The sequence below is a fragment of the Erpetoichthys calabaricus genome, chromosome 13 (assembly GCF_900747795.2).
Source record: "Erpetoichthys calabaricus chromosome 13, fErpCal1.3, whole genome shotgun sequence".
NCBI classification, from domain to species: Eukaryota; Metazoa; Chordata; class Cladistia; order Polypteriformes; family Polypteridae; genus Erpetoichthys; species Erpetoichthys calabaricus.
In genome coordinates this window covers 111,131,214-111,151,213 of record NC_041406.2, presented here as the reverse complement: position 1 = coordinate 111,151,213, position 20,000 = coordinate 111,131,214, and the positions used below count along the sequence as shown (strand labels likewise).

The following is a 20,000-nucleotide window of genomic DNA, read 5'->3' as shown; positions in this document are numbered from 1 at the left end:
TCCGGGTGTCCCAACTCATCTTCCCCCCAGCATTTCCTGGTGTGGCAGAAGTGCTGGGGTCCAGGGTTCTCCAGGCATGGGGGCGCCCCCTGGCGGTGACCACGGGCCCCTACAGGGTTGAGCTTCCCAGATCTGTACCTGTGGACCCCAAAGGAACCAGGGCGGTCACCCCCTCGTGGTCTGGAGGAGGCCTGAGTCCTCCTCCAGTCTTCCTGGGCGTCCCGGCTGAGTGCCACCCCCACCCGTGTGCCACTATATACTATATATATATATATATATATATATATATATATAAATTAATAATTTTCAGATGTTGCATGCATGACTATGACTTGTCCTCAAGTGTAAAGTGCTACGCTGATGGGACACTGTTGTAATTAAATCATTTTGGCAACAGTTGCACAAGTTAAGAGAAACACATTTCACTTGCAATGCAAAACTTTGAGACTTTTGATGTTCATTAGAATTATACTGGAAAAAAAACACTTAATCTTGGATTTAAATGTAGTACTTCTCCTTATCAAGAGAGGTCATTTAAGGTAGTTTGTGTTAATATTTAAAATGCCTTTAGTGAACCTTCATATGGAGGTGTAGCAGACAGGGTTCACTAGGGTGAGACCTAGGGGAAGACCAGGGACTCGCTAAAGGGATTATATGTCTGGGCTCTCCAGGAGAAGGTGAGCATGTGTTGCCATCACTTGAGTGGATAGTCATGTTCAGCCTTTGGCAAATTCCCTTTTATATTAGCCTTAAAAGAACAATATGGTCTCACTCTTGTTTCCATGTGCTGCCTTCTGTTAGTGAGATGTTGATGCACTGTCAAGTCTTTCTTCTTTTAAATGAAATCAGCAGATTCTAGAATATTGGCAATGAAGGAAATTGATTAATTTATTACTCTTACTAATTCAACCCAGTATCAGTAGATCCAAATGATCTACATGGCTAGTGTTTGATTTCAGTTAAAATAAATTATATGCATTAAGAGACCACCTACCCTTGGGGGGGAATGCTCCAGCTACCATGTCCTTTAGTCAACTTTGATTGATTTTTTTATTGCAAAAAAAGTGTAAGATTAAGTTAATGATACATGATATATGAAGCATGCAGTGTGTTTAAATAGATAGATAGATAGATGAAGGGTGATATATAATTTGTAACTTGACCAGTGTCTGATAGTATATTGACTAAATCTTTATGAACATGATTTATAATAGGTGTAACATTTACTGCACAGTGAAGTCTACAGTACTTAAACTTAATGTAGAGTATTGTTAATGGTAAGTAATACTGTAATCATCAACTACTTAATCTACTTAGATTCAACAGCTGTCAATGATGTTAATGAATCAACATTCTAAAGTGAAAATATATTTTCATGCTTAGAACAGTAAAATATTATTCCAACCTTTCATTTAAGTTTTTTCTTCAGTTAATTAAAAATATTTTAAGAGTAGAATGCTGTATGTATTTTTATGCTGTATTTGAGCTAGCCTTGTGTGTTTGTGAGCTAGGAAACAGTGTAGAGATTTAGTAGTACTAACTTTTTAATAAGTTTGTATATATATATATAATGGTGGATATTAGAATGCCATTGTATTTTAGTTAAGTTGTTTAGTTACAAAACATGACTAGAATTTTATCATTTAATACAGCAAACTTGGACCTGGGTGTGTTATGAAATTTTAGACCAAAATTCATAAGCTTTGTGGTGATATAGCTCGCCATAGGACATGAAATTGGAAAATTGACTCACTTATTCAAAAAGTAAACCTTGAATCAACATCTGTATAGAAAATAATAGTAATGCATTTGTGTAAAATAAAAAGGCAAAAGGGCTGTCTGTTCTATGACAAGAAGGGAGACTCTATTTACAGCACCAGCGTTAAGATTGTTCATTGTACAACTAGGATAACGGCAAGTGTCCTCTACTTCAGCAGGATGACTTTGCAAAGATTACTTTTCCTTTAAGATGGTGGATTTGTGTGACTTTGTATAGTTTTGAGCTATGTTGTCTTTTGCATATAACGTCTTATTGACAGTTACTTTGTATAATTATAAATTCTTTATTTTGGATTTCAGAATGGAAATTTAGTGGCCATTATAGTATGGAAATTTATTTTCAGTTTTATGTTACTTATTAAATACTGACAATTTCATTCATTTCATTGCTGACTTAAGGCAGTCTGTGTGAATCATTGAAATTCCATACAAGCATGCTACCTGTCTTAATTTAAGTGGAGGACATGCAAATAGAAATTTCTGTCATCGACTAATTCTTATTGACTTTGCCAAATGTATCTCTTCTTGGCACCATTAACTTTCTTCTGCAGTTCCTAGGAATGTGTTTATACCACCACTATATTCTCTTATTGATTATAACTTTGGCAATAAGGTTCTGGCTCCTTTTCCAGTGCAATGCATGCTACCAAATTACAAACTCATGTTATGTAGTTGGGATCAATCTTTGCTAAACTATTGTAGTTATACAATGTAACTCTATAGGTTTTGATCCATGGTACTTTGAGTTTGTGCAGTGCTGTTTAGATTTTTAAGCAGCTTCATATATCATCATTTGTGACAGATTTATGGCTAAGAATGTCATGCTTTATATTTAGAGTTAGAGGCCTGGTGAGAATTTGAAGTTTCTTTGGTATCCTGCATTGTATTCTGTTTTCCTATTTTTTTTTTAGAATTACGGTACATGAAAATTAGCTTAGTATCTTAATTTAAAGCCTTTTCTTTCAAAAAGGAACTGATTTTCTCATTATTTTTTTTTTCTCCTCACCATAGCTTTTGAAGAGCTGGAGAAGGCACTGAGCACCACTAATAAAGTAGAAGAGGAGACACGCCGTCAATTGAAAGCCCAAATGGAAGCACAGATAAAGGCCATAGAGGCTTCCAGTGAAGAGGAGAGGAAGAGCCTGCAGCAGGAATTGACAAGAGTTAAACAAGAGGTGGTCGGCATCATGAAGGCAAGGAATATTTTATGTTTTAACAGTTTTTTATGCAAGTATGTTTGTATCGAGGAGTGCTGTAATGGGCAGGGTAGTGATCTGAGAATGCTAGTTGATGAAGCTTTTACATTTGCAGTGAAATGAGCGTGGCAACCACAATACCACTCCTTTTACCTGTAATCTGACTTTGTTCAATAAAACTCAGTTTCTAGAATAAAATATCACAAGGCTCTTTACTGACTATGTCAGTCGTACTTCTTGTTTCCTATAAAAAGGTCTACATTGCATGTCTGTCTACTGGTCCACCATGACTGTGCTGAAAAATCCCCTTATTTGAATATGACTTTACAGAAAGCAATCAGTTCTCTTAACCTTTTTTCAGGATGCAGGGCATTAGCGTCCATCTAAGCTGGCCTGAAGGTTGATCTGTTTCATACTCACAACTACATTTAGTCATAGATAACTAGTTTAGAAATTCAGATTATCCTGTTTCTGGTCTTTGTGAATTAATGGGAACCTAAAAGTGAACCTAAACCAAGAACTGAGGTCCAACTGTTGTGATTTGCCATTCTCCTGCTTTAAATTAAAGGTGCTATAGTAGTGAATAGTTGTGATGTGGACAGTTAAGATTCAAAATCATGTGACTTAAAGCTTTTTATGAAATCTTTTATGCTTTCATAACAAAATAGCACACTATATAACCTTCATATACTTTATCAAACTCTTCTGTGTGAGTTCACCTTTTTCTTCATGGTTCAAGTAGCATATGTAGGATGGATGTTTTTTATTCTCACTGTAAAACTCAAATATATGAGTAATAGTGCTTTGTTTTGGCATTTCTTCAAATAGTATCTCTAATATGAATACAAATTGAAGAAATAATTTGGTTAATGAAAAAAGTTAATTTTTCCAATTTGTTTTAACTGCAGAAATCATCTGAAGATCGAATTGTGGAGATTGAGAAGGTACACTCAGAAACACTGGCCAGCAGAGAGGAAGAACTAAAACTGAGACTTGAAACACGAGAAGCTGAATTTCAAGAACTGATGCGAATGGAATTGGTGAGTGATTTTGAACAGAGAAAAATAGTTATATTCTTTATAAGTTTACATAATAAGCTTTTTCCTTCAAATAAGTATTTCTTTTCTTTAAAACATCTATTATGTACAGTAACATAGATTTTTTTTCTGAACAGGAAAAGTGTAGAAATGAGTATACACACATGATTCAGGATAAAGAGCAGCAGTCAGCTTTGGCATTAGAAGAGTTGGAGCTCCAGAAATCCGCCCTTCAGTCCCAAAGTGAGAGTAAATTGCGTGACATGCAAGAAGAAATGGAAGCACTCAGGACGGTAAGAACACCCTACTGAAGCTTAACAGAATTTACGTCTGCCCTGCCAGCATCAATGCTGTAATTTATTATTCTAAATATTTGTAAATATTTAGTTTAAATTCTGGAATTGGTTCCTGTTTTAAAACCTAGCTGTTATTTGCTAATTTATCTCCTATCATCTTCTCATCCTTACTTAGATTTAGCCTCTTTGCTCTGTGTGGGTATTGGGGGAATTCAAATAATTAATAAAAATCAAAAAAGTTAGAGAGGCTGTCAGGTATCAATTACCTATTTAATTAAGTATCGTTTGAGTTTTTTTTTTTTTTTGGCTGGTGGTGTAATACTAGTTTTTATTTTGGCTATGCTGTTTTTTCTAAATGAAACTCCAGCAGAATAACCCCAGTCCCAATGTTTTTATGGAATATTCTTGTGTTTAAACTTGTTCCCAAAATTAACCATGAGTATCTGTTGACGTAGAATTAATTTGTTTAGAGAACTGAGGCCCCACACATTAACGATAAATGCATAAATAAGAAATAAAAGGTTAGCCATCCACTAGATCTCAGACCAACTTATTTATTTATTTTGTGTGTTTCTATTAACAAACCTTGGGGAAAAAAAATCCTAAATGCACAATAAGAAAAATATTTCTTTCCAGTTATTTAAAACAATATTTTGAAATAAGTGTATTTAAATACATTTAATACTGTGTAAGCACTTAGAAGGCAGTAAAATACAGTGGGCCTTTTATTTACATAGTAAGGTGATGACTCTAACCCAGGTTGATTGCTGTCTATATGCAATTTCTCTCCTTGTATACAAGTTTTTTGAAGCAAATCTTACGAAATAATATAATACTTTTAGTATAAATCAGTACTTTTGAAGAAAACTGTAGATGTTTGAATGGTGCTTTGAGTTTTGAATGATAACCTCTTGTAGAAAGGTTTTGATGACTTTGAGAGGAGACGTCAAAACCTGTGTGCAGTTAAAACAAAACTGCACTCTAAAGCCTTTTTTCTGATCTTTCCTGAAGTTAATCTGTGGTTCTACTTTTTTCGACTTGCTTCTTTTTTTCAATTAAGCATTGTATTTTATATCTGTCTGGTTTGACTTTTTAAACTACTTGAATTTTAGAGTTTTAAAAATCCATAGTTATAGCCTCTTATAAGTCTTTTATTAGGTATTTTCACAAATGATCATTTCTGTTATGGTGTTTTACATTGACTTTGACATTTATTATTTTGATTACCTTTTGGATAAGCAGTATATAATTTTAATTTTGTACTTTTGAGTTTGCTTGAAGTTTTTTTTTTTTGTATGTTCTTACTTAAGGAGTCACTTCTTTTATATTACTTTTATAGTTTGATCTTTATTTACTAAGGTAATTTAAGTTCTGTCTTGTTTTATGTATTCAGATTTTTGGTTCTATAATCTTTGTTTTCTTTTTCTTGCTTGCCTGATTGTTTCATTTTCATTCATGTTCTTAATAAATCTCCTTGTTCAGGATCTTTTTTATATGTTAATATTGTTAATTAATGTCAGCTAATACTTACTGATAAAGACTTTGTGTTTAATAAGTTCCCATTTTTGATTACAATGTTAAGTTAATCAGGTTATTATGTGGTTCTGTATATCAGGTATTTAACACTAGAATTACCAGAGCCTACGAAAAAACTCGTAGATCCGTCCCACCTTAAAACGCTTCACACTGCTCTGTCAGCCTCTTTTGTCCTTTAAATGTGTTGATAAGCAGCAAACAGCAAGCAGTCTGCTATCACATCCCCCCACCGGCACACAGTTTTCTCAGCTCAAGTCTGCTTACCTACTTGTTAGTTGCTCAGAGCTGTATAGAGTGAGAAGTCATGCAAAATGACACCTTTTATAAATACTATATCGTTATTTGGAACACTTGCATTTCATGTGTGTTCCGTGTCTACAACGATCTATGCACAGTAAGCACATCGTTAAAACAGAAAACGTTTTTCATGTTTTAGTAATAATTGACAAAATGTAGGCATGAACTGTATAATGTGTGAAGCCTGAATTCCAAATATCTTTATACACTTTCACAAAAGATAAAAGTATAACAGAACAAATGCGCTTTTTTCTAAGGCTATAACTGAAGAAAAAGAAACCAGGTTAGTGCTGCCTGCTGTCCTGCCTTCTTGGGTAGTATACTGGTTAGAGCTGCCGACTCCAACTCATAAGGTTCTGGGTTCGAGTCTTAACGTCTTCCAAAATAAACGTTTTGAGTAGTAAGCTGTTCTTATTGTTAATATTATACAATAAAAGCATACATTTGATTTGTGACTGGTAACAGCCGCTGTAAATGTATAGTACTTGTCAAAGTTAGCATCTTTTTTTTAGTTTTACTAGATTTACTTTATTTACTTATCTTCCTACAGCATAAAGTCACAAGTATACTGCAGAGCTTCCTCTGTTTGATCGTCAAGGGCATGCTCAAAAATTACACTTGTAATGCCACGAAAAATACCTGTTGACACTTTAGTATGCGAGCAATGGTACGAGAATGCAGTTAGACTTTTTTTTGGGCACATACACCACGCTAGTGTTTAGATCTGGACGGTGTAGCATTGGCGAGCTCTGTAAGCCGTGCTGTTTCTTTGAAGGACAGGTGATTGGCAGGATGACGCCGGACTTTTGCCTTTATGCCTGGTGCAGCTGCGTTGTTCTTATATGTGAGGGGACGTTTCTTGCGGGGATGGCTTCTGTTTTCTCCGATCTGAGTTCACCTCTGTTATAGCGCATCTTTATTTGAAAACAGCAGTGTCAGATCGGGGCGAGTGTGAACGCTAACTGTGACAAGCACTATAAATTTACAGCGGTTGTTACAGACATAAATCAAATGTATGTTTTTATTGTATAATATTAACAATAATAGCAACTCTCTACTCAAAATGGCAAACTTGAGAAACTGCCAGCATCGAACCCAGAAGCTCTTGATTGGGAGTCAGCAGTTCTTAGCATTGCACCACGCAAGCAGTCGCATCAACAGCTTACCGCAACCTGCTTTCTTTTTTCTTCAGTTATATTCTTGAATAAAAGCGCACCTGTTCTGTTATACTTGTACTTGTGAAAGTGTTTATTTGATATTTGGACTTCAGGCTTCACACCAGTCATTCTCAGTCACACACACCACTCACATCCACGTCCACAGTTTTCCCAGTCGCGCACAAGTTTTATATACAATCATCAGATTCAAATGTTAACAGTTCCCACACACAACTGCTTGCCTGAAGAAGGGGCCTGAGTTACCTCGAAAGCTTGCATATTGTAATCTTTTTAGTTAGCCAATAAAATATGTCATTTTGCCTGGCTTTTCTCTACATTCATAATGGCTAACACGGTATAACACCCTAGTACTACAGACATTCATTTCGGAATCAACTTTTTCCAGGGTTGTTAATTTTTCTTTCAGCGTAAAATGTTGTTTCTCACTTTTTTTTCGTTCTTCTCAAAGAAAACTTTGAAAAGCGCTATAAAACTCGAACAGTGCAGTATCCACACACAACACAACTACCCACGTGGATGCTCAGTGGAGCACTGACACACTCTCACTGAGCCAGCCCGAGACCAGAAATTTCCCAACAGATTGTCCCTCTCTTTGAGACAATTTGTTGCAGGTGTCCCGAGACTCAACAATGGAAAGTGTAGGAGTGGCATCAAGTATTTTTTGCATCACATTATTATCTTCTGTGGCCCTTTTTGGTCAAAAAAATGTTTGTTATACTGAGATTTACATTTCGTTAAAATGAGATTCATTTAATATATTTTATGAATGTTTGTCCCAGCCCACAAAAAAAGTATTTGTTATTCTGAAAATTTTGTTACTCCGGTATTCGCTAAAACGGGATTTGACCTGTAGTAGTCACTCTGCAGTCTAGAAGGTAGTCTTCTCCTGGCATCCACCAAACTGAAATTGGTACTTCAGAGAACATGTTTCCTCTGCTCCAGAGCCCAATGATGGTGTGTTTTACATTACTCCAGTGGAACATTGGCATTGTGTGTAGTGGTCTTAGCCTTGTGTGTAGCTGCTCGGCCCTGGAAACCCAATTCATGAAACTTCCAACACATACAATAATTCTTTTGTTGTATGTTGCTTCAATATGCAGTTTGGAAATCTGTTATGAGTGAAGCCACAAAGGAAAGGCGATTTGTATGTGCTTTGGTACTCTGTTGCCCTGTTATGAGTTTGCATGGTTTACCACTTCATGACTAACCTGTTGTTGCTTCTAGACCGTACCACTTCACAATAGTAGCATTTACAGTTGACTGGGACAGATCTAGCATAGCAGAAATATCTTATACTGACTCGTGGCAAAGGTGACATCCTATAAGAGTGCTACATTTAAATTCACTGAACCATTCAGTACAACCCACTTTACTGCCATTGTTTTTCAGTGGAGAACGGATGGCTATGTATTTGATTTTATGCACCTGTTAACAATGGTTGCGACTGAAACATCTAAATTAAATACTATGAAGGAGTGTCAACTTACTTTTGGCCATATACAGGGTGGCCCACGAAAAAGTAGCCCGCCTTCCTGCCAGAGTGGCGTGCCGAGTGAATCCTTCCCCGTAGCACCTTGTCAACCCAACCCTTCCACCGAGTTTATTGGGGGACGCCACATTGGCGGCTTGCGTCACGCTTCCCCGCCCCCGGGTCCTGTTAGTCTGGGGAAACGGCGACAAAGGAGGCATCATATTGTTACTATAGTAATACTATAGTAACGCGGGCTACTTTTTCGTGGGCCACCCTGTAGTATATACTAACTACCTTGAAACACTTGAATGTTTTCTAATTGTCTGCTCCTTTTGAATTTCAGAAGGTACTTGAACTAGAAAGTTTCCAGGCAATGGCCTCTGAGGGTGCGGTACAATTAGAAGCAGAGAAGGACAGACATCAGGAAGAACATAAGGTTAAAATTGAAGAACAATACAAGGAGCTTGAAAAAGTTAGAAAAGAATCTGAGGAAAAGCAAGAAGCCTTACAACAAGAACATTGTTCTGTCCTGAAGGAGCTACAGGATAAACATCAGCAACTTGAGGCTTCTCTGAAGGAAAAGGAGTCCCAGTTTCACGCCCATATTGAGGAGATGAACCAAAAAACTCTAGAAAAATTGGATGTCAAGCAGATGGAGCTTGAGGCACTCTCAGCTGAACTGTCTGAAGCATTAACAGCACGGACCTTTTTAGAAGCTCAAGTGTCAGGTTTGAGTAAGACCATAGAGTCAATGAAAGTAGAGTATGAGAGAAAATTAGAGCAGGAGACGTCCCACTACATAGCAGAACTGAATGGTCTGAAGACCCAGCATGAGCAGTCTTTAGGGGGAATGGAGAAGACACTGAAAGAAGAACTTAACAACCTGAAAATGGTTCTAGAGGATAGAGAGAAGCAACTTGAGGTGCTCCAGTTAAAGGAACAGAAGCAAATAGAATACTCTGAAAAAGCCTGTCAGGAATCTACTTTGAAACTGGAGGAGATTGCAAACTGCCACCGTAACCAGCTCCAGGGGGCATTAGATGAAAAGAGAGTTGTAGAGGAACAGTATCAGAAACTTGAACAACAGTTGGAAGAGTTGAGGGAAAATCTTAAAAATGTGTTGTCTGAAAAAGAGTCCCTCATAGAAGCCAGTGCTAAACTGAAACAATTGGATTGTGAAGTAGAAAGCTACAAGAGCCGAGTCCAAGTCCAGGAGAAAACATTAGCAGAGATACAGACAGACTCAGACCAGAAGATGTCTTCACTACAATCACAGCATGCTGTTGAAATCGGAGATTTGCAGCACCATGTGGAAGAGCTAAAAAGGAACCTGGAACAAGAAAAGAATTCTGTTGCTGATATGTTGGAGGAACAACTTCAGCAGAAAAAAATGTTCACCCTAAAGTTTGATGAACAGCACTCAATGCATGAGCAAAGACTGGATGCCACAAAAACTGAATATGAGAATAAGATTAGAGTATTGGAAGGGAAAATGGACAAAATAAAGCAGAAGGCCAAAGAGATGCAAGAAAAGTTTAAGCAGAGGCTGTCAGAACAGGAGTCCAACCTAAAGGAGGAGCTTGGCAAAAGGCAAAAGGAAATGATAGAGAAAGAGAAAAATTACAATGAAAAGATGACACAGATGGCAAAAGCCAGTTCTGCAGGCCTTTCTGATGCAGTGTCGCAATTAGATTCTGCTCAGAAGGAGCAGATGGAGAATTTACAGGCAGCACATCGAAGAGAGCTGGAGGATCTGAACGAAGACTGGAGGAAGAAACTCAAACATCAGGAAGAGCAGATGGTAGAGAAGCATGAATCTGAACAGCAAGAAAAAGTCTTGGAGTTGAAAGAGGTCAAAGAAAAGCTAGAATCTCTACAGGAGGAGAAGGAGCGTTTTTTGCAAGAAGTGAATCGCCTTCGTGAAGACTTGGTTATAAGAGAGACTACAGTACAGAAACTACAGACAGAGTTAAAGGAAGCTGCGGGGCAGGTGGAAACTTTGTCCAAAGGGGATGCTATGCTTAAGGAGCAGCTTGAAGGTATCGAGAAGAACCTGAGCCAAGCTTTAAGTGAACGAAATACACTGCAGGACCAACTGGTAAATATGGAGGATGAAAGCAAGAATAAGATTAATGAATTAATGAGAAAGCTAGAACAGGCCAATGAAGAAATTGTTACTTTGAAAGACTTGCACAGCAGAGATGGTGCAGATCATCAGAAGGTACTTGATGAGAAAGTCCTTGAAATTCAAACGAGAGAAGAGGAGTTCAAAAAGCTGTTATTAAGATTGTATAATGAAGTCTGCTCTAAGCTTGAAATTAGTGTAGCCGAATTATGTGATAAGTTCAACCTTAGACTCCGCTCCCTTAACGAGAGAATAATTGGAAACCAAAAAAGAACACTACTGCTTAAAGATAACATCCTATCAAAGCAGGATAGAATTCACTGTTTAGAAGAGCATCTTCAGAATCAGGCAACAGAAAAGGGACTTCTAGATGATTCATTGCAGCAGAAGATGTGTCAGTTGCAGGAAAAAGAAAACCAAATCAAAGCCTTAGAAGTGGAAAAAGATTCTTTAAAAGAGGATAGCAGTAGGTGTTTGCAGAGTTTGACAGAAAAAGAAGTTTATGAGCAGCAACTCAGGAAGGAATTGGCTGATGCTGTTGAGGAGAAAACCTCTACCTTGGACAAACTGAAAGAAGAAAATGGTCGTATCTCCATTCTGGAGAGTGAAATTGTGGCATTGGAAACCAAGTTAGCAAGCAGCGTAAGCCTCATAGAGAAGGAAGAAGCTGTTTCTGAACTCACTAAACAGCAGCAGGAAGAGCACAAGAGCTTAGCATATCAAATTCAAATGCTAACGGAGAGTTTGGATGCCTTAAACCAAGACAAGACTGCGGCTGTTAACCATGCAGAGCAATGGAAGAACAAGCTCTCTGACTGGAAGAAAAAAGCAGAGTCTAAGTTTACTCAAAGCCAATCCACAATTAAATCTTTGCAAAGTAAACTAGATGAGGCAGAAAAGCAGCTCAGGATTAAAGGTGAACAGCTGGAGCAGCTTACTGCAAATACTGAAAAGCATATTCTCAGTAAGTCTGAGGCAGACCAGATGGTGAAAGAGAAAGAAAAGCAGATAGAAGAATTAACTATAGAGATACAAGACTACAATGCAAGACAGAAAAAACTGGAAGAGGACTTACAGCAATTGATAGCAGAAATGCAGCAGAAGAACCATGTAACTGAAACAGAGAAAAAAGAGCTTCTTGTGCAGCTTCAGGAGGCAACGACACAGGTCTCTGATAAAAACAACATTATTGATAAAATGGAGATAAAATTGAAAGACTTGCAGAATTTGTCTGAATCACTTCAGAAGCAGATTCAGACTCAGCAAGAAAATTTTGAGAACAGCCAAGCTGAAACTATGCAAAACAAGAAGGATGAGATGAAAGCTATCGAAGACCGGTTTTCTGCAGAGAATGCAGTCAAGTTGACTGATTTGAAAAAGAAAGCAGAGCAGAAGATTGCTATGCTAAAGAAGCAGTTTACCACCCAGGTAGAGGAAAAGGAACTAGAGATTAGGAACCTAGAGGCAGAGATGCAGACACTGAAGGACAAACTATGTGCGGAACAAGAGACCATTAAGGATTTACAAGACCAAACAAGGGAATCCCAGAACAGCAAGGAAGAAATGAAGATCCTTTTGGAGAAAGCAAAAGAAGTCAGTGAGCTGGAGAAAGAAATATGTTTGCAGAACCTCAAGGAGGTGTATGAGGAGAAAATATGCTCTCTTCAGAATGCCTTAGCTATCAAAGAGCAAAAAGTTACAGAAAGTCTTATAGAAAAACAGGAAGCAGAAAAGACTGAATGCAATAAGCAAGAGGAGCTACTTGGCAGGCTGCAGGAGCAGGAGGAGGAAAAGCTTCGCCAGGTGACTGAGATTAAAACTCTGCAAGCCCAATTGCTCGAACAGATAGAAAAGCATTCTGCTCTGCTCTCTCAACAGGAAGAACACAGTGCAGCATTTGCCGACCTTCAGAAGCAACTCCAAGAGAAAGAGGTGAAACTTCAGGAACTGAATGACAGTGTAGACAGTTTAGAGAAACACTTGCAGGAAAGAGAAACATCAGAGAAATCTTGGGAGCAGAAATATAGAGAAATACAAAAATTGGCAAGTAAGGAACAAGAGGACTTTGCTTTAGAAAAAGAATGCTTGGCTAAAGAGCATGAGGCAAAGTTGAAAAGTCTACATCAGCAGCTGGGAGATACAGAGGCACTTTTGGAAGCGTATCAGACAGGTACTGAAGAGAAAACAAAGGCGGATGACGACCTTCAGAAACTGATATCTGATATGAGAACCCAGCAGAAAGAGTTGCACACCAAATTAGAGGAGGCTGAAAGTGAGAAGCAAAAGTTTCGCAAAGATGTGTCAAGGCTGCAGAAGGATATGAGATCATTGCGAAAGGAGCATCAACAAGAGCTGGAATATGTGAAAAAGGAGATCCATGAAGAAAATGAAAAAAAGCTCAAGTAAGTATATGCAACTACTACTTAACAAACATTTTATTTACAGAAGTAATTCACAACAATTAGACATAATCCAAGCTATTTCATAATTTCACAAACCGTAATAGGATGAAACTGTACACAATAATTTTACTGACTCTGTATCATGGTGCATTTCTTGAGTTATCTGAAGCAAAGGTTCCCACGTTCAGTCCTGAGGTACCATCGTGGCTGCAGGTTTTCATTCCAACCAATTTGACAAATAAATGGTACAGTCTTACTTCTGAATTATCTAATTATTTAATCTTTCTTATTCTCTTATTTTGCATTCAGAAATCTGTTTTTGAGAATTTTTTTCATCTTAATTAACTAAGAAAAGAAGAAAGCTAAATGGAAATCATTTCAGCTAATTAATAAGAAAAGGCTTAAATGACCAGGGGCCTCGTGTATAAACGGTGCGTACGCACAGAAATGTTGCGTACGAACCTTTCCACGCTCAAATCGCGATGTATAAAACCTAAACTTGGCGTAAAGCCACGCACATTTCCACGGTAACTCATACCTTGGCGTACGCAATTTCTCCGCTCGGTTTTGCAGACTGGCGGCACCCAGCGTCAAAGCAGTGCTACTGTTCCTGTGTAATCACCCTTTCTTTCTTAGATCCACATTCCTGACGCGGCTTTATAAATACACTGAAACTAACTGCATATTGTTTATTAGTGTAATGCATCTGATTGTAATTAACCTGTAGCAATATAATGGTCCAGGTAATAGCCATAGTATTCCAAATACCATAGCTGCTTTAGCGTTGTTACTCTCACTGCATCTTCTTCTTCTTTCAGCTGCTCCCGTTAAGGGTTGCCACTGCGGATCATCTTTTTCCATATTACTCTCACTGCACCACTCGGAGTATTTATATTACTGTATCTGAGTGTGAATCACAGCAGCAATTGATCAGAAAGAGAATTATCGGTATACAGTTTCAAGTACACACTACCTCAACCACGGCAAAAAGCGTCAAAAGCCTTTCCTGTACGGACCTCGCGTTTCAGAAACAGTTTCATCCCAAGAATTATAAACGCACCCAATCAGTCCATCAAGTGCTCCTTGTAGAACTGTTTGTACTTATAAGTACAATCACCTCACTTTAAACTGACACTACAGTTATAATATTGCACAACCTGCGCCACTTTATAAAGCGCGTATAATGACAATATCATTTTTAAGATGAAATGCAGCAAAATATGTTGCTTATAGTATACAGATAAAACTTTAACTTAATTTAAATAATCTGTATTGTTAATAATTAAACATGTGAAGACACGGTGCTGCAGCGCTAGCTAGTTCAGGGATTGTTCCTGCATTGCGTTGTATTCTTGCGCTGACGCAACACTGGAAGGATAGACGGATAGAATAAATAAACATGTACTACGAAGATATTTCAATGTTCCTTAAAAGTTTTGAAGAATCAGCGTTCTAAGCTTACAGATGGCTTAACGTCTATTACAGAGCTGATTGTGTGGCGATTGGATATTTGGAGAAAGAAAAGGAAGGACAGGAATTGGAGATTAGTACGTTTGAAAGAGACAGTAGTGCTGTGATAAATTATTTCATCGAAGGTCGCACATGGCGCAGCAAGCCTCTTGCGTGAGATATGAACAATCACTGCGCCACCGTGTTCCCATGTTTAATAACATGCTTTCATTCCTATCATCAAGAAAATGATATCACGTATACATCTCAGTATTTTAATTATTCAGAGAGCTGTAATATCACAAATGTAATGGATTCTGTGTCCTGTCGGAGAAAGAGAAAAAACGGAAGCACATAGTGATTCACACACACAGAGCACATAGAAGATCAAATACAGAACAAAGCATTTAACGTGCTACTTGAGAAACTAGTAAAATAAACGATTTTAAGATGAAGTTTATGATGTTCTACTTTAATGTCAAAATAAACTACGTGATTAAAGTGGAAATTTCGAGATTAAAGTTGACATTTCGTGCTTTTTTTTCCCACTGTCTGTTCCCTAATAAGCTTTCATATGACACTAAGATGGTGGGCTACGACTTGCTTTTCACGGCGACTTTGATATGTGATTTCTTTTTTATTTCGGGCACTGTGCGACTTTGTGAATTTGATCTTTCGAGTTTCTCCGACACTCTGTCACTCGATCAGCTTTCTTTTGTTGATTATACCACTGTTTAAACCAACAAATAGTAGGTTTTTCCTTTGCCTCCACTTGGTATTCGCTGAAATTCTTATATTTTCCCCTGTGCTTTTCCCATTGTCTTTTCACAGAAGGCTATTTATATTGATTTGCATATTCAAAGAGGCGTAATTCTGGGAGGAGTTGGGGCGGGACAGAAGGCGCGTGCACGTGCGTTACTTTTCACGCTGATCGGGATTTATGTAGTGGAAGAATGTGAAATTTTGCCTGCGCACAGATTCCTGCATCTGGATTTTTCTGTGCGTACACACAATCCTGCTTTTGTGCTTACGCCATGTTATAGTGTGAGTTCTACGCACGGCGTTATACATGAGGCCCCAGGACTTAAAAAGTCTTAACAATAAAACAAGAATGCCCCACACAAATATCCTTGCTACATTCCCCTTAAAATCTATTCGTTATTTCTTAATTTACACAAAAAAGGCAGAAACTTGGGGAAAACTAGCTTGTTAAATAAAGGCAGGCATTCATTTAAAAGCAGAAGGTGTTTTTGATGAATGTCTGCAGTTAAGGTGGTCTATAGGACCATTTACTGAAGCATTTTATTGCTAATTAGCACCAAAATGAATTCAACATTTAAGTAGCGGCTCTGCTTTAACATACAGCATCATTTACACATGTGTCTGCACTTCTCATCACAACAAATTCCACAAAAAAATATGTGGGTACTAATTTCTGAAAATGTAACGCTACCAGCTAGAGATGGGTATCGAAAATCAGTATTAAATTTGTACCATTTCCGGATTTGGTCCGTACCCAGATATCAATAAGCTCCAGGTAAAACTGTGCTGCTATTGGTATTTTTGTAACGTTAATTCATTCTAACATCAGCAGTATTTTTAAATGATGTTTTTTAAAATAATGATGACACCACAGGCATCAAGAGATCATGTTGCGTAGCTGTGCTCTCCAGTCATCATGACAGATAGTGTAAAGTGTTCAAAAAGTATGTACTTACTGTAGTAAATGTAATGATAATGCAGCTAAATGGAATATATGTGGAAAGGTAGTTACTTGTAAAGGGGTTAACACTAGTAACCTCATGAAACACAAGTACAGCATTATTTAAATATGAAACAGTGCAGCATGTTTGACTGCTTCAAAAAAGTTGCTACTGAAACATACTCGTTGCAGCCTGCAAGCTCTGATGCTGTTGGAATTAGCCAAAATAAAAATGTGATCAAAGTCAAGATAACACTTGTTATTGTTATATTGTTATTCACTCAGGACATACAAAGTGAGCATCTGTTTTAATTTGTGTTCAGAAAAGTGTCAGTCAAACAGCAGCCACGGCTTCCAGCTGTGCAAACCAGCATTCAGACACTCCGGTCCACCCCTTTTGCCATCTCTCAACGAGGAAATAAGACTTTGGAAAAAGCAGCAGAATGTCACAGGGCAGTCGCAAAGTTTATTGTGAAAGATTTATAGCTTTTCACCACAGTGGAGCCGAGTTGGTGTAAGTATGCATAACATAGCATTAAGCACCAACTTCCAGGTAGGTAGTTACCTTAAGTTTGAACTGAACTGTCCTGACAACCAAGGATAAGTTAGTCTAAAACCATAATAAGTGTAGCCCATTGAATCTTGAGTTACAAGATGGTAATACAATGTTCATGATATAATTGAAATTGGATTAAAACTGTTTATTTTATTTTGCATGTCGTTAAATTGTTATGTAATTATTTTTAGAATGTTTTAAACTTAAACACTAGTATTTATGTTAACTTATCTTATTGGTTTGGATGGTAGCCAATGAAGGGAGCATGTGAGATGCAAAGAAAAAAAAACAAAATTGGGAAGCAGGGAGTAATGGTGTAGGTATCAGTATAAAGTTGTCAACAAGATAACTATATTTGAGCTGTTACCATGAGAAATTTGGTTACTTCAATGGTAAACTTCACCTAGAAGTTCATTTAACAAGCTAATTCCAGCATGGAGTTAGTTGTCAGGAGTGAATACGTGGACATGCTAGTGGTTGGACGGACTGTGTCAAGAACGCCAAACCGGTGAGCTGTGGGGCACCATCCACTAAAGGCAGAACAAAGAAGACGTTGGCAGGTATTAGTGTTCATTGTTTCTGGTGGATATTGTTGCGGCTGGCCAACTATTACAGTCAAGTTGACACTTGCCACAACGGACATGAGTGCCTGTTTGCTTCTGCAGGGAATGAGTGATTTACAGTATCTCACAAAAGTGAGTACACCCCTCACATTTTTGTAAATATTTTATTATATCTTTTCATGGGACAACACTGAAGATATGACACTGATACAATGTAAAGTAGTCAGTGTACAGCTTGTATCACAGTGTAAATTTGCTGTCCCCTCAAAATAACTCAACACACAGCTATTAATGTCTAAACTCCTGGCAACAAGAGAGAGTACAACCCTAAGTGAAAAATGTCCAAATTGTGCCCAATTAGCCATTTTCCCTCCCCGCTGTCATGTGAGTCGTTAGTGTTACAAGGTCTCAGGTGTGAATGGGGAGCAGGTATGTTAAATTTGGTGTTATCGCTCGCACACTCTCTCATACTGGTCACTGGAAGTTCAACAAGGCACCTCATGGCAAATAACTCTCTGAGGATCTGAAAAAAAGAATTGTTACTCTACATAAAGATGGCCTAGGCTATAAGAAGATTGCCAACACCCTGAAACTGAGCTGCAGCACAGTGGCCAAGACCATACAGCGGTTTAACAGGACAGGTTCCACTCAGAACAGGCCTCGCCATGGTCGACCAAAAAAGTAGAGTGCATGTGCTCAGTGTCATATCCAGAGGTTGTCTTTTGAAAATAGATGTATGAGTGCTGCCAGCATTGCTGCAGAGGTTGAAGGGGTAGGGGGTCAGCCTGGCAGTGCTCAGACCATATGCCGCACACTGCATCAAATTGGTTTGCATGGCTGTCGTCCCAGAAGGAAGCCTCTTTTGAAGATGATGCACAAGAAAGCCCACAAACAGTTTGCTGAAGACAAGCAGACTAAGGACATGGATTACTGGAACAATGTCTGATGAGACCAAGATAAACTTATTTGATTCAGATGGTGTCAAGCATGTGTGGTGGCAACCAGGTAAGGAGTACAAAGACATATGTGTCTTGCCTACAGTCAAGCACGGTGGTGGGAGTGTCATGGTTTGGGGCTGCATGAGTGCTGCCGGCACTGGGGAGCTACAGTTCATTGAGGGAACCATGAATGCCAACATGTACTGTGACATACTGAAGCAGAGCATGATCCCCTCCCTTCGGAAACTGGGCTGCAGGGCAGTACTCCAACATGATAACAACCCCAAACACACCTCCAAGACGACCACTGCCTTGCTAAAGAAACTGAGGGTAAAGGTGCTGGACTGGCCAAGCATGTCTCCATACCTAAACCCTATTGAGCAACTGTGGGGCATCCTCAAATGAAAGGTGGAGGAGCACAAGATCTCTAACATCCACCAGCTCCATGATGTCGTCATGGAGGAGTGGAAGAGGATTCCAGTGGCAACCTGTGAAGCTCTAGTGAACTCCATGTCCAAGAGAGTTAAGGCAGTGCTGGAAAATAATGGTGGCCACACAAAATATTGACACTTTGGGTACAATTTGGACATTTTTCACTTAGGGGTGTGCTCACTTTTGTTGCCAGCAGTTTAGACATTAATGGCTGTGTGTTGAGTTATTTTGAGGGGACAGCAAATTTACACTGTTATACAAGCTGTACACTAACTTCTTTACATTGTATCAAAGTGTCATATCGTCAATGTTGTCCCATGAAAAGATATAATGAAGTATTTACAAAAATGCGAGGGGTGTACTCACTTTTGAAACTTGAATTAATTTGATTCATCCATTAAATATTACTCTTCAGTAATATATTTTAACCGGCTAATGATGAAAATATATATTTTATAATAGCAAATGTTACAAACTTAACAGAGTGGTTCATTCACAAACCAGAGTTTAAAAGCATGTTGTTAGAAAAACAGCTTGAAAGAGTTTGATTAAATGTAAATATCTGGACTTATTTTGTAAATCAGTAATTCAGCAATACACATATAATATTTTAATTTTTATGTTTAGTATGGATTTTAAGTAGTGATACCATTCTTTCCCCCAATATTAACATCCCATGCATTGTTACACTGGGGGGATCCCCACTTCTGCCACACATTAAAGTTTAAATCCTACATTTTAGTTTAATATTTATGAATACCAATAATTGATTACTTAAATGATAGTTGGGTAACTACTTGACAGACATACCAGTGTTTTAAAACTATTGTTATTGTTGGTATTTATATATTTTATATTACAGAAAAAGGCTCAATATTGTTCACTTCAATAATGAAGGTACTTGAATAAAAAGGCATTGAATGGGATTTCTGTTTTTGCCGTGGTATTAAGCATCATAAAACATCACTGATATTAGTATCAAATACAAAAATTCTGGTATCATTACATCAATACTCATGTGAGTACTTAGATACACTTTATGA

The 20,000-nt window shown here is 38.0% G+C and overlaps 1 protein-coding gene across 4 annotated transcripts in view; it reads left to right on the top strand.

The window, feature by feature from the left end:
• The window catches only part of golga4 (golgin A4), a 208,401-nt gene that overhangs the window by 109,039 nt on the left and 79,362 nt on the right, over positions 1 to 20,000 (top strand). For all 4 annotated transcript variants that reach the window (XM_028817450.2, XM_051935773.1, XM_051935772.1 and 1 more), the window contains 4 exons: positions 2,791 to 2,972; positions 3,884 to 4,015; positions 4,150 to 4,305; positions 9,134 to 13,317. In XM_028817450.2, the coding sequence (XP_028673283.2) occupies positions 2,791 to 2,972; positions 3,884 to 4,015; positions 4,150 to 4,305; positions 9,134 to 13,317 (4,654 nt within the window). The remainder of the gene's footprint in view (positions 1 to 2,790; positions 2,973 to 3,883; positions 4,016 to 4,149; positions 4,306 to 9,133; positions 13,318 to 20,000) is intronic.